This window comes from Rhea pennata, chromosome 18, assembly GCF_028389875.1.
Source record: "Rhea pennata isolate bPtePen1 chromosome 18, bPtePen1.pri, whole genome shotgun sequence".
Taxonomy (NCBI): domain Eukaryota; kingdom Metazoa; phylum Chordata; class Aves; order Rheiformes; family Rheidae; genus Rhea; species Rhea pennata.
This window is the reverse complement of record NC_084680.1, coordinates 4,787,651-4,800,446: the sequence shown is the minus strand read 5'-3', so window position 1 is coordinate 4,800,446 and position 12,796 is coordinate 4,787,651. Positions and strand designations below refer to the sequence as shown.

At 40.3% G+C, this 12,796-nt stretch overlaps 1 protein-coding gene across 1 annotated transcript in view; it reads right to left on the bottom strand.

The window, feature by feature from the left end:
- The window catches only part of CACNA1B (calcium voltage-gated channel subunit alpha1 B), a 306,587-nt gene that overhangs the window by 67,018 nt on the left and 226,773 nt on the right, over window positions 1-12,796 (bottom strand). Inside the window, exons 23-25 of the mRNA XM_062591211.1 lie at window positions 9,436-9,565; window positions 7,535-7,594; window positions 5,448-5,554 (exon numbers count right to left, since the gene is read on the bottom strand). Of these exons, the coding sequence (XP_062447195.1) occupies window positions 5,448-5,554; window positions 7,535-7,594; window positions 9,436-9,565 (297 nt within the window). The remainder of the gene's footprint in view (window positions 1-5,447; window positions 5,555-7,534; window positions 7,595-9,435; window positions 9,566-12,796) is intronic.

Sequence of the window (12,796 nt, the reverse complement as noted above, 5' to 3'; positions counted from 1 at the left end):
GTTTGTTTTTTTGAGGCCTACCCCCACCAACCCCTTTTCTTTTACATCACTCTACTATAAAGCTAAATACGCCAAAACGAGGTCCAGATAGAATCAGGATTCAATTAAAAGGTGTACATGAGCACACATTTGATCAGAATACTCATAACTGCATATTTCTTACCACAAAAATAAATTGGTATGGAAGAAAGTTCTTAGCTGAACTGCAGAATAGCTGCAAAATTCAGAAGAGCTATAGGAAAGGAAGCAGGATAAAGACAGATAGCAAACAGAAGCCTTGTGACTGAAAAAAAAAAAAAAAAACACAAGGAAAACAGAAAAATTGCGTTAGGTCGATTTTACTTGCATTAGGCCAGTTCTGTTTTTCCCGGGGCAGTTTGCTGCTCATTTATTCAAAACAAAACAAAAATTAAAAAGAGCTTTGTTTGGCCTTTTTCCCTTTGATAAATAAATGATCCTTTAAAAAATTAATAGTTTTCTAAAACGAACGCTTCTTGTTTTTGTTTCTCCTGCCAGCAGCTCTGATTTCACATACACGGGCCTCAGAGTCAGCTCATCAAATATTCAGAGCGGGGTGGAGTCAGTCCTCCGCAACCGCCTGAAATCCCCAAGGCAGAAAGCGGATTCCTCCATTTCAGCCTAAACGAGGTCACTCCTTTCTGCCCGAGCACAGCGCTATCCTCTTCCAGCAGCTAAATGAGATGGAAGAAAGAAACAAGTACCCAATTTCTTGGACCACAAAGACCTTTCTATCAGTCCCTCTCATTGCATTGCGGTTAGCTTTGGTAGTAAAGCCCACCAGAGCTCCTGCCCTGCGCGGGACGCCGTGGCTTGGCTTCTCACTCCCTACACGAGATCCTGCTCTACACCAGCAAGAAAACTGCCATGACCCAGCAGAAGGTGAAAGGCAACCTTTGCCACCTCTTTCATTAGCAGTTTCCTCTGCTAAGCTCTTCAAACAGCTCTCGACACCCTGTTTCTATGCCAAAGACTTTTTTCTCCATTTTCAGAGGTGTCCAGCCAAAGTCCAGGCTGCCTGCATTGCTGAGCCACTGAAAGTCAGGCCTGAAACTCCCAGTGCTGCAGTTTACAATACCCAACTCTCTAAACGAGAGCAAAATTCCTACTGTAAACCTAAACTGAGTTTTTTGTGAATTACAACTCGCACATTCAGATGCACTAAGGATGCCCAAACCTTTTTGATGCAAACATATCTGTTTATCATAGTTTCTGACTTTTGGTCAAGTACAGCAGTTGTCACCTAGCTTTCTAGTCTGCTTCTCTCCTCTGGCTAAAGTAGGTTGGGATGAATGAAAACTGTTAAGGGAAGATACAGTTCACTGAATAATGAGTAATAAAGGGACAAAGGAGTCGATGCAATGGGTGTAACATGGTTCATTCCCACAGTGGCAAGTGTGTGTACACACATTCGACAGGCATAACAGTGCAGCGAGAGACAGGAATAATGTATTACCCCATGAAACTCCTAGAGAGATTCCAGCAAGAAGAAGACAAAGAAAGAGCAAAGTCAATGACAAACAGAAACATAAGGCTTATCAGTGTACCCCATGCACATACAGTTATGTGCTGGCAAATAATCTCGTCCCCCTGTCCCGCACCCACCAATTCAAAGTTCATAAAATAAAATAGCAAGAAAACAACTATACAGCATATACTCACACATACCCCACTGTTGCATTAGCCCTTCAACTGACAAGCAGACAGTGCAAATATACTTTCACCCTGCTGACACTTTGGGAGGTAAATAACTTCCGTTGTTTGGCAAATGCTATTAAAATCATTGATTTTTCAAATAGTACTGTGAAATTCCATGCACCTCAGCTATTTTTCTGCTGTTGAAAATGTAAAAATGCAATCTCTCTGTTCCTATCCATCAACTGTTTCTATCATACCAGTAGATTTTATGCTTGGAATTGGTAAATTTTGATGACAAATTTGGTAGTTTTCCTCAAGATTCTCCATTTCCTATTCCCTAAAGACTAAAACAAGTCTACGTATGAGGCATGTTTATCTATCTCTAGAAGAAGAAAGGTATTTCACTTTGAAATACACTGCCACGTGGAAGACAATTTTATTATTGTTATGAGTATTAATCTTTCTAGCATGTCACTGGAGACCTTGCTTTAAAGAATGGTTTTTCAATTACAGTCAAACAGAAAAAACCTTCTGAAAAATTACAGACAGAAGGTAGATTGATACCTAATTTGCAAGGTTGAGATGAATTTTATGTACCTTGCAAAAACAACTTTTACCGTCATCTGCCTAAACAAATAGATTGTTGCAATCTTCCTGATGCCAGCATTTCAGGGAGGTCTGTTCTTATTAGGTTTTCAGTGATGTGTCTATTCAGCAAGAAATTAATTCAGATCACCTTTACTGGACACCAGTGAGGTCAAGAACATTCAGGTAGTGGTCAAAGGGTAATCATGAATCCTTGCAAACAAAGACTGGTAACAGACACACTAAATACATTTTTACAGGAACACTGATGATGAGTGACAGGACTTCCAGTATTTGCAGGTAAAAATTCCACCAACTAAACACAAGGATTACCCAGCTCTTTCACCGAAAGCTCATTTTCAGGATAATCAAAACTCAGCAGGTTCAGTGTGTCCATCTGGTTTGACCAAACAGGCCTATTCTAGTGCAGCTGGGCTAAAGGACACGACTATCTAAATTTCATCTGAGCTGTCTGAGGCTTTAAGCATTCAGAACTGGAATCGCAGGCACCAAGAGTAAGTCATCTCATATGAATGACTGAATTTCCTGCTTTCATTTTAGACCAGAGATACTACAAGCATTCTCTGAATTGCGTGTCAACACTCACACTGCCAGATGAAATATGGACACGTAACAGAAGTCACAGCCACAATAAATACCTTAGGAGAAATTCACATTTTTTCAAGCCTCAGAAATAAGTTTGGTTTGCTTTTAATCTGGGAGATAGTAAATGGGCAGGTTTTACTCATTCATTTTCCATAAATCCCTGCTCAGTACTTACTCAAAGAGCATGTAAAATAGAAACAGCTTGGGGCACACTATTATGCAGTGCAGTCAGGGGATGTACAAGTAATTCATATAAAGGCTGACGAAGTGCTGTTAGAAATTCATGACCCAATGTAAGCAATGGAAATCCTGAGCAAAAAAAGACTCACAAGGATTAAAAATAACTTCTTTTAATCAATAACTTGTCCAAAAGAAATTCTTGTTCAAAGAGAAGACATTTTACAGGCCTACACTGGTGTTTGTTCTCACAGCACATGGAGCAGCTCTGAATGATTAAATACCACTTCGCTCAGCCTGCCTTGATAGTTTGAATCCCTAATGGAAAAGGGTTTAGGAAATTCAGAGTGGACCACAGACTTTGGGCAACATTGCTTTGAAAAGTAATACTTGTGACTAACATTATTTTTCTTCCATCTCTCTTCAAGTTTTTTTTTTGTTGTTGTTGTTGTTGTTTTTGTTTTGTTTTTTAAGAAGCTTTAGCTTCACTCAATCTTATCCCATTCAGATCTGACAGATGTTATGGCAATATACTTCATACATAGGGACACTGAGCCACAGGCATATCTAGCCAAGCTTTAAAAACAGGCTTTGCTCTCTGATGCCCTATTTTAGGTAAGCAAGACACATTCACCGAAACCACTCAACTCTTCCCTCTCAAAACAGCCTTACCTACAACAGAGCATCCACATCTTCTGAAAAACAAACTTCTAACATGTAGTGGCAAAGTGTCAAAAAGACAGGGGACAGGGTCCTTCTGAAAAATTTACATTGGATGTGACTTGCTCCAAGATCAAAACAATTCTTTGGGGCAGGGTTGGGTACAGAAAGCCTAGACCCCAATACTTCTATTCAAAAAATTGTCACTGTCCTCTTCACTGAAGGACAGCAAGTGATGCAGCTGGTTTAGCCAACCATTCACAGGAAGGCTCTGGTCACAGCCGATTCAAAGTACAAGTATAGAATTAAAGAATTCAATTATATGATTTAAGGTCCATTTCCTCTGTTCCATCTTTAATACATCTTTATTGGAAAGGGGGGCAAAAGAAAAGTGTCACTCATCCATTGATTCAAAAATCATACCAGCAATGCCAATGCCATATCCTTCTGTTTAGAGACCGCACAGCAGGAGTCAAAGCATCTTAGATGCTTTTTATCCAGCATTTGCTACAAAGAAGAATTAAAGATCTAAAATACAGACCTCAAAGCCATAATGGGGAAGAAATTTTGACCCCTCAGAAGATGACAAACTTCTGAGAAACTTTCCAGGTCAACTTTATCAGAAAGATCTGGTAACTTTTTAGTCTGCCAAGGACACAAAAGCATTTTGCATCAGCAAAGTGATGCACAGTCACGTAACAGGAGCAATAGCTGAGGCTGTCTGCCTAAAAATTACTGTCAGTCTGAAATATATACAACACAACTTCACTCTTCCTTGCCAGGTGAATGCATTTGTTCATTAGCAAGTAAAATACTGTTAATTTCTTCACCTTCATTAATCATCGTGTTAACAAACAGGTGAGCGAATTTGGGGGCATGGGATGCTAAGTGTTCACTGTAATTATACAAGGCTAATTTATCAGAAGATTAAACTGGACACATTCTGTAATCTGACTCCAGGTCACTTCCTAGAATTTCCTAGGAGGACGGAAAATGTTAGCAATACAATTATGCAGTTGCCCAGAACTATGAGAGGAACATTCCTTTCCAGAATCCAACTCAAGCTCCCCAAGTTCTGAAGAGTCTGCATTGCTCTTCCTACAGTCTGTTCCAAGAAAGATATTCAAACTGAAAACTAATCTTCATTTTTTAAAACAATTCATCAGTGTCTGTTGCTCAAAATCCTCTGACATTAAAGGAGTACATGGAACATTATTTAATGTCATAAATAGAGAGCAGTGACTTGAAGAAGGGAACAATTAGCATTACAAGTGGCATTCTCACAAATACCCTGAATGAGAGAAGAGTACAAGAGAAAAATGCAAAAGGCATATAAATCAGAAACACCCGTGAATCTAAAAATAATGTTTTGCAAAGATTTCACTGAGATGTCAGCTGATCTCATTAGCTATTTTTTTCATAATAAGAGATACTTTAAAACAATTTCCTGGATGACTATCAGAAACTGCTATATTATAAGTCCTTGGAAAGAAGTTGGCCAGAAGGTCACAAAAATCTTGGCTCACATTTGAAAGAATAGAGAATGGACTCACCATAAAGTTGGGAGAATTTTCGAGAGATTCTACAGCACTTAAATTTAGTAATTTTCTTCCCCCAGCTTTGAGGTGATAAGAGGTGCAAACTGAACATTTCACTGAGAAATGAACCACAAACTCCGCACTTAAACTAGTGCTGTGCCAGGGTCCTGCCTACCTCTGTGGCATATTTCCTAGAAATTTGGATTTTAAGGAGAATGTACTTACGAGAAGGCAAACGCCACCAAGGCCCCACTGACCACAATGAAGTCCAGGATATTCCACAGGTCACGGAAATAGGAGCCAGGGTGGAGCAGCAACCCCAAGTCAATCATCTTCAGAGGAAACACATCAAAACAAGAAGTTTTAAGAAAACAAGTACTGACTCAACACTGCTGAGGTACAGCAGAGAAATGTGCTCGACCAAATGACCTTTCACCAACTCTTCCTCAGGATTTTACAAACAACATTGATTTTGTTCATGATAGGACTCAGCAGGGGAAAGAGATTTGTTTTTGGTGCTTAAGGTGGGGGTTAGTTCTTCTGAAGTAGATCATACTGGCACGAGTCAGCCTTGGTGTGGGCAGAAGCTAGGGGAGGCCCCATATAAAGCTTTGCAAATGCTCTCCATGGTTTCAATCATGCCTAGAAACATCTCTTCATATTTTAAATCCTGGCTTTTACTATCAGGAGATAGTACTCCTACTCTCTACTATTAGGAGAACTGTTCCAACTACATTACAGTAAAACAGATAATATGCTGGGAATGGGGCATCTTTTCCCTCTTTTAGAAATCAGTCTTCTCATAAATATATATATACGTCACTAATATTTCCTGGCTTGTTTAACACACGTACATTGACTGTGGTGTTCTTCAGAAATCTGCCATCTGCCCAAAGCAAAGTTTTCATTATAATAACTTCCAGCAGAGCAACATCTAGTCATACTTAATTAAACTATCTGTCTCTTACAGGCACAAAGAGCTTGGTCAAAACCAAAGCTGAAGTGAATAAACTGTAACCAAAACCACAACAGACAAAAACATTAACTGCTATATAGGAATCTTTGCAGACACACACATTAATTTATGGGAACAACTGTTTGTGTGAAACACCCAGATAGCTTACTTTTATTCTACCCCCATCCAACAAGATTAGGAGGAATTAAAAATCAGAAGAGAATATTACAGAATAAAAAAAGCAAAAAGAGGATGAAAAGAACCACAACAAAGCACAATAGCCAGAAAGAAAAATGCCCACTCTGAGCACTCGCTGACAGACGCTGCACAGAGAAGCAGCATTGCTGACTTCTGCATAAGACTCTGTCTCTCTCCTCACAATGCTGCTAAGGATCTTTTAAAGTTGAGTCTCAAAATGCCTACTAGTGATTTCACCTGGTTTTCCAGGAGCTCTGCAATTTCCTTATAAACTGTTTTCAGAGAGCTTCGACCTTCTTATATTGGACAAATGAGAGAAAATCTGTTTTTTATATTGCATCTCCTTTGCATCTTGCTCTGAAAGTAAGAACTAACTCCATCATCGCACCAAGACAAAAGTTTGACTTTGTTAGACTTCTGCTTTCTGGAAAGTTATTGCCCCACAGTTTTAGCACTTTCTATTGTCCTGCCCAGGGATGTACCAGCTACAAAGTAAAACCTTCAGCTTTCTGAAACAAGACAAACCAAAAATCAGTTATTAATATTTCTGATCAGCATCAGAGAAGAGGAAGATCAGAGCTGCCCAGTAAGGTGCATCAGCCGGGGCTCAACCCTGCCCTGAGATGAACGGCTGTTGGCACGCAGTTGGCCTGATGCACAAGGTGCACGCACAGCGAGCTTGCACCTGCCTGCAGGCTGCTTCCAAGACCTGGCTAACCCCATGGGTACCTCAGTCAGCATCACAAGGCCTCTGAATTAGTACCCCAGGGAGATGAGCGGGGTGGGGGGGGGGGGGGGGGACATGTGCCAAAGCTCTTTTTCCAAAGATACTGCTCCTGTGTCCTGAGGCATGTACAGACATCTCTGTATCAGGCACCATTCACATTTCTTAATCTCTTCTACAACCACAGCTACTTTAGACTTCCTTATTTTCCTCCATGAAATCAGAGATGCTAAAAAGAGGAGATATGCTACAGAAAAGCATCTGGTACACACTGGCTACTTTGGAGTGCTGTTCCTGAATTAAAGCATCATTAACTGCTCTCTAAGCACACCAGGAATCTATGTCATGCTTCACCGTCTTTCTCCAGGTTCCCAGAAATAGATGAGTGTAAATCTACATGGGCTTGTGAACAGTACAATTTGGAGAAATTCTTACCTTGATTACCATCTCGAAGGTAAAGACACCTGTAAATATATAATCCAAGTATTTCAGAGCCTAAATTGGAAAGAGAAATTTATATTAGAGGAGACTACGCACAGAAATAATTGGCACAAAAGCAAAGTGTAAAAATGCTATTCTAGCAATGGTCTATTTATTACAGTGTCAGTGGATAAATTTCCTCACACGGGAGGCTGTGAGATAGTTTAGGCACAAACCTGAATCATCTAATTCAAAAAAAAGCAATATATTTTCCAATTTCAGCCAGAATGCAGTGTGTGTGTGTGGGGGGGGGGGGGGGGGGAGAGGGATTGCTTCAGCATATCTATGTATATGGAAGATATAATAAGGTAAAATGGCTAAATTTCAAACGAAAACCTGTGAATATCCCCTCCTAGGGAGCTCATTTGCCAGCACTTATGTAGAAGTCCAGGGTTTCTCTTCTACAATAGTTGATGATGATTCTATTAAAGACCTCAGGAGAGCAAGAGAGTGATAAAATCCTTTTGGTAAAACTCCTTATTACACAGCTATTAAGGATCAGGAGGAGATACTGCTTGTAGGTACTTCAGCTCATCACTGATACAGGGATTCTGGGATCCTCCTCTGAAAAGGCTAATGCTGGCCAGATTGAGAAGAAGGACGTCAGACCAAGCACTTCTTGTTCTGGCCTGGTCTGCCAACTTGTACTCTCAGACAATTCAGTTCTTCAGCCTGTTTAAAACATAGGCTCCTCAGCACACACCTAGTATTTGTAAATGCAACACCAGTTAATTTAAATATCTATAGTCCTGCTAAATCTTAACATAATGCCACAGATGGGATGCATTTATTCACAGTTAGATTCAGTTGACTATATGCAGTGAACGGATATTAAATCAATGTAAATCCATACAGGTAATCGTGACTCAGCCTAAAACAACATAGAGTCAAAAGCATTGCACTCAAAAAAAAAAAAGTCTGCTTCTGTAAATGTATAGGCAGCATAAAATGACTATGCACGATGCTGTGATGAAGATATCCACATTATAGCATCCAGATCAGACAACTGCATCTCATTGCTTCTAGTCTTAATCTTCAGTTCTGTACAACCCCATCATGTGTGGGTTGTAGCTAGGCTCTGTGCCGGTGCCCTCACAAGCATGTGTTTGAAAACTGGCACCCAGCTATCAAGTTGGAGATCCACTGCTAGGCTGCGTGTGCTCACGTAGAAGGTGGCACACTCCTATTTCTGTGTACGACTGCACTCATCTGTGAAGTCTCTGAGTATGGCTTGACATCCATGGATCAGTACACTTTCTCCTAAATCTGGGAGACTGATATTATGGCCCCACCAAGACAAAGAGCCATTCTCATGCCAGGTTTTACTTCCTCAAATTCCGCTCTAACAGAATAGGGAATCTTAGAGACCCTGTGTTGTGACTGGGGAAGCACTTCTCATTGCAGAATAGTGCAATTCTTCTGGCTATTGCAGCTACAAAGTTTTTCAGGTGTATTTCACTTAACTAGTATTGCCCAATTAATCAACCATTTACAGATTCTCAAGCTTGACATGATTAAAACAGCAGCAAGGGCCAAGAACTCTGAACATTTTGGCAGGATAATGATATAATTAGAATATGTTATAAAAGAATAGCTTCTGTTCCTGTCTTTGCCTGCTAAAACAAAGTCTTAGTCCTCAAAGAAAAAGGTTCAGAAGAACTTGCAATGCCTTTACTGCAGACTAACAGCACACTCATGAGCAGCTGTTCTTTTCTAGTAACAGGTTATGAATTTTGGGCCCTGGGTCATCCACTCACTACTGCACTGTGATATCCTTTGGGATTGGGACAATACAGACATACCATGTGCATAACTGCTGGGAATGACTTTATTCTGGTTGTGTTGTCAGTACTCACATCATTCCTTGGTGACTCAGCTTGGACAGGGTCTTCCGCAGCCAGGGCAATGCTGCTGAGGGCTATAACTATGAGGATGACCATCTCAAAATAGCGCAAGTTGACGATGTAGTGGAACAGGCGCCGAATTCTGAAAACACCAGAAACACACAGAGCTATCGTGGGTGCTGTAAGGCAACCTCTTTGCTGTGGTACTTTACCCTTCTGCAGAGCAATGGCATCTACCTAAAGAGCACCGAGAGCTTTTGAGCATTGAAACTCAATTCTACAAATCATATTTATATGCCTCTCAATCCCTTTTCACTTTGAACTCACAGGCAAAAGTCCTGAGAGATTCAAAACTAGTTTTGAAATCCTTTTAAAATCAAATAATCTCTTTGAAATGGAGAACTATGCTGTGTACTTTGGGACTCTGAGGTAAAACTGGCTCTGTAACTATAAGTATTATTCCTAGTAATCTCTCTCTTGCCAGGCACCTCTGCATGCACTTTATTCTATGCTGTTCTTTACATATACTTTACAATAATGTATGTGATTACTTTAACCTAATCATTTTGTTCACAAATTGTGTGCAAGAAAAGTGACAAATGTTCAATTTCTAAGTAATGCAAAACCATTCACAAATTTCAGCAAATAACTCTTTATCTGAGCACAGCTCACAAGTATTTAACTGAAAACACAGAGAATTCTACATTTGCACTCTACTTGTCAGTTGAATAAAGCACTTCTGTCTGAGGATCAAATTATGTATGTAACCAACCAACAACCCTGTTAGCTGAGAAAGTAATTCGGTTACTATATAGCATTTTCTTCAAGCAAATATCTAAGAATTAGATTAAAATTCTTTTTTCACTTCTGCTTATATACTTCTTTTCTCCAGATTACCAATGGATGCAGAACGAGAGCGGCAAATATCAGAGAAACGGATTTGATATGAAATGACAGAACAGTGGCTCCTTTAACTCCAGTTATCTATCTGGCAGGAGAGGATAATCATCTTCCTGCTCTACAAGTCCACAGAAGTGAAAGGCAACATTTTCAACAGCATTTGTGGCTATAATTCACACAGAAAACTCTATTCATCAGAGAAATAACAAGTCCCTATTTTTAGTTCTTCATTATTTGTAACAAGCAATGAAATGCAGGAACATTTGTAAACTGCCAGTATTGCTTAAGAAACCATTTTAAATGCATGTGCATGTTTTTTAAAGGGAGGCACTTTAAAAGTAATAAATTTCTATTTTGTTTTTCAGAACTCTTCTGTCCTGCCTGTAGCAGCATCCTGGTCATGCATCTCCCATGGAGTTTGGAAGGGAGTAATTTAGAAATAGGTATGGTGAAAAATCACATCTCAGGAAAGCAGAAAGACCTTTCTTGAGAAGTTAGCACCTGCAGTAAGATCTGAGGGGATCCCATTGGGACCACATCTCGATGTTGTTGATACTCATAGGGTTTGGTCCTTGTCTTATTTCCCTGTGGCCCTGTGTAACAACGACTCTGTTCCAGCAAACTTTCAAAATTTTATTTTAATGATCTTTTGAAAGAGCTATTTTGCAGAGGAAGGGGGGCAGGAGAGAAAGGCAAGGAGGAGACAGGAGCAACATACCAAATTCTGGACTATGAGGCTCACAAGGTCATAACTGTGAGACAAGGTGAGAGAAGAAAAGAGAAGCGTACATGCAAAGTGAAAAAGTCTTGCCGTGATTCTACCTGCCCAATCCATTCCTCGGCTTACATCCTTCTGGGCTCAGGGCCATCTAGTTTTCTGCCTTTGCAACGCTGTCTTTAGCAGCCATATTGCAGTTAATGCTCATTTTTGGTGGTCATGTCAAAACAAAAAGACTTGAGCCACCAAACATTAGGAACAAACCAATGTTGCTTTATCCAGTCAGATAGGGTCTAAGCTCCATAATTCAAATGCTTCCTATTTGCGCCAGCAAGTTCATCTTTATTTTCTGCTGCACTTTCTGCACAGTGCACCCCATCAGTTAATGCTCTCCCCTCCTATTCACTATATTTTACATAAATTCAAAGAATATGTTGCCTTATTTGAAATTGCACGATGTGATTACAGCATTCTGAAAAAGGAAAACTTTGTGGGCTTCTGGCTCGGTTATCCTAAACTATTATGAAGTCTAATTGGCAGGTGGCTGGAGAAGACAAAGAGGAAACACAAATGTCTCTCTTGTGGGCTTGAGACAAAGGGGCACATGTTGCGCCTTCAGTTCATTTCCTTTTGGAGATTAGATCAGTGGTAATTTGGGGTCATTTTCCTTCTATTACACCTCTGCTGGCATTGAAAAACAGCTTCCAACTTTTCCCACTGATAAATTCCAACTGTGCACACACTCATAGCTACATCATCCTGGAGCATGTAGGGTTGTAGCCTCAATTATGCAGTTGGCACTGCGTTTAAGGAAGTGATTCAACCTTCCTACTATCCAGGGGTGCCAGACCATGGCATCTACCACAGATGCAGTTCTGATGTTGAAGATGAATACTCTGAGTAGGCAGCGTGAACGTGGCCCTGTTTTGTTCTACTGACTGTTTAGACAGACGGGATCTGACAGTCCTGCAGAGCAGATGGTCTAGAATCACTCATCATTCTCTTGAACTGAGTTGCTCAAGGAAGGGCCTGAGTCAGTCTTAGGTATCTGAGCATGCAGAGTCCAACCACAGAGGACAACAGCTAAGAACTGTAACAAGTCTAGCAGAACAAGAGAGAAATGCTCACGTCTGCTAGTAGCAGATCTCTGGGTTGGCAGAGGTTTCAAACATTCTTGTGTTGCTCTCTGTTATTACTTAAAATGACTCACAGGCCTTTATGCTAGAATTATTACAACTCCTGCTGCACTTGTCTAGTCCTGCAGCACTTCGAAGTGACATGTTCAGTATTTACAGGCTTTGAGTACAAAGCTCCCCATGAGGCAGAGATGCCTGAAGCAGAAGAAACATTATAATCCCAACAGATCCCACAAGCCGTACTCTCAGCCTTAGCAAATGAAAAATATTCGCATCTTCCCAGAAGTTTGAAGTTTTCAGTGATGTGAGGGTACTAGTATGCAAAAAGCACAAACTCCAACTGGGGAGCCTGCAAGAATTTGCTGACATCAAAAATACCCTGCAGCAAGATTCTCCTGGTAATAGCTTTTCACAGTGATATCTTTTCTATACTCTGAATCACGTTGAGCATGTTTCCTTTATTGATCTATAATTGAACAATTACCTATCTGACCACCAGTAGGGCAACTAGAAAGAGTCTGCCTAAGTCGGTCTCCTTTCAGTTTATTCCCATAGGAGAGACCAGCTGAATGGCAGCATCTGGTCTGCAACCTACATACATATTTATTCATTTTTTCAG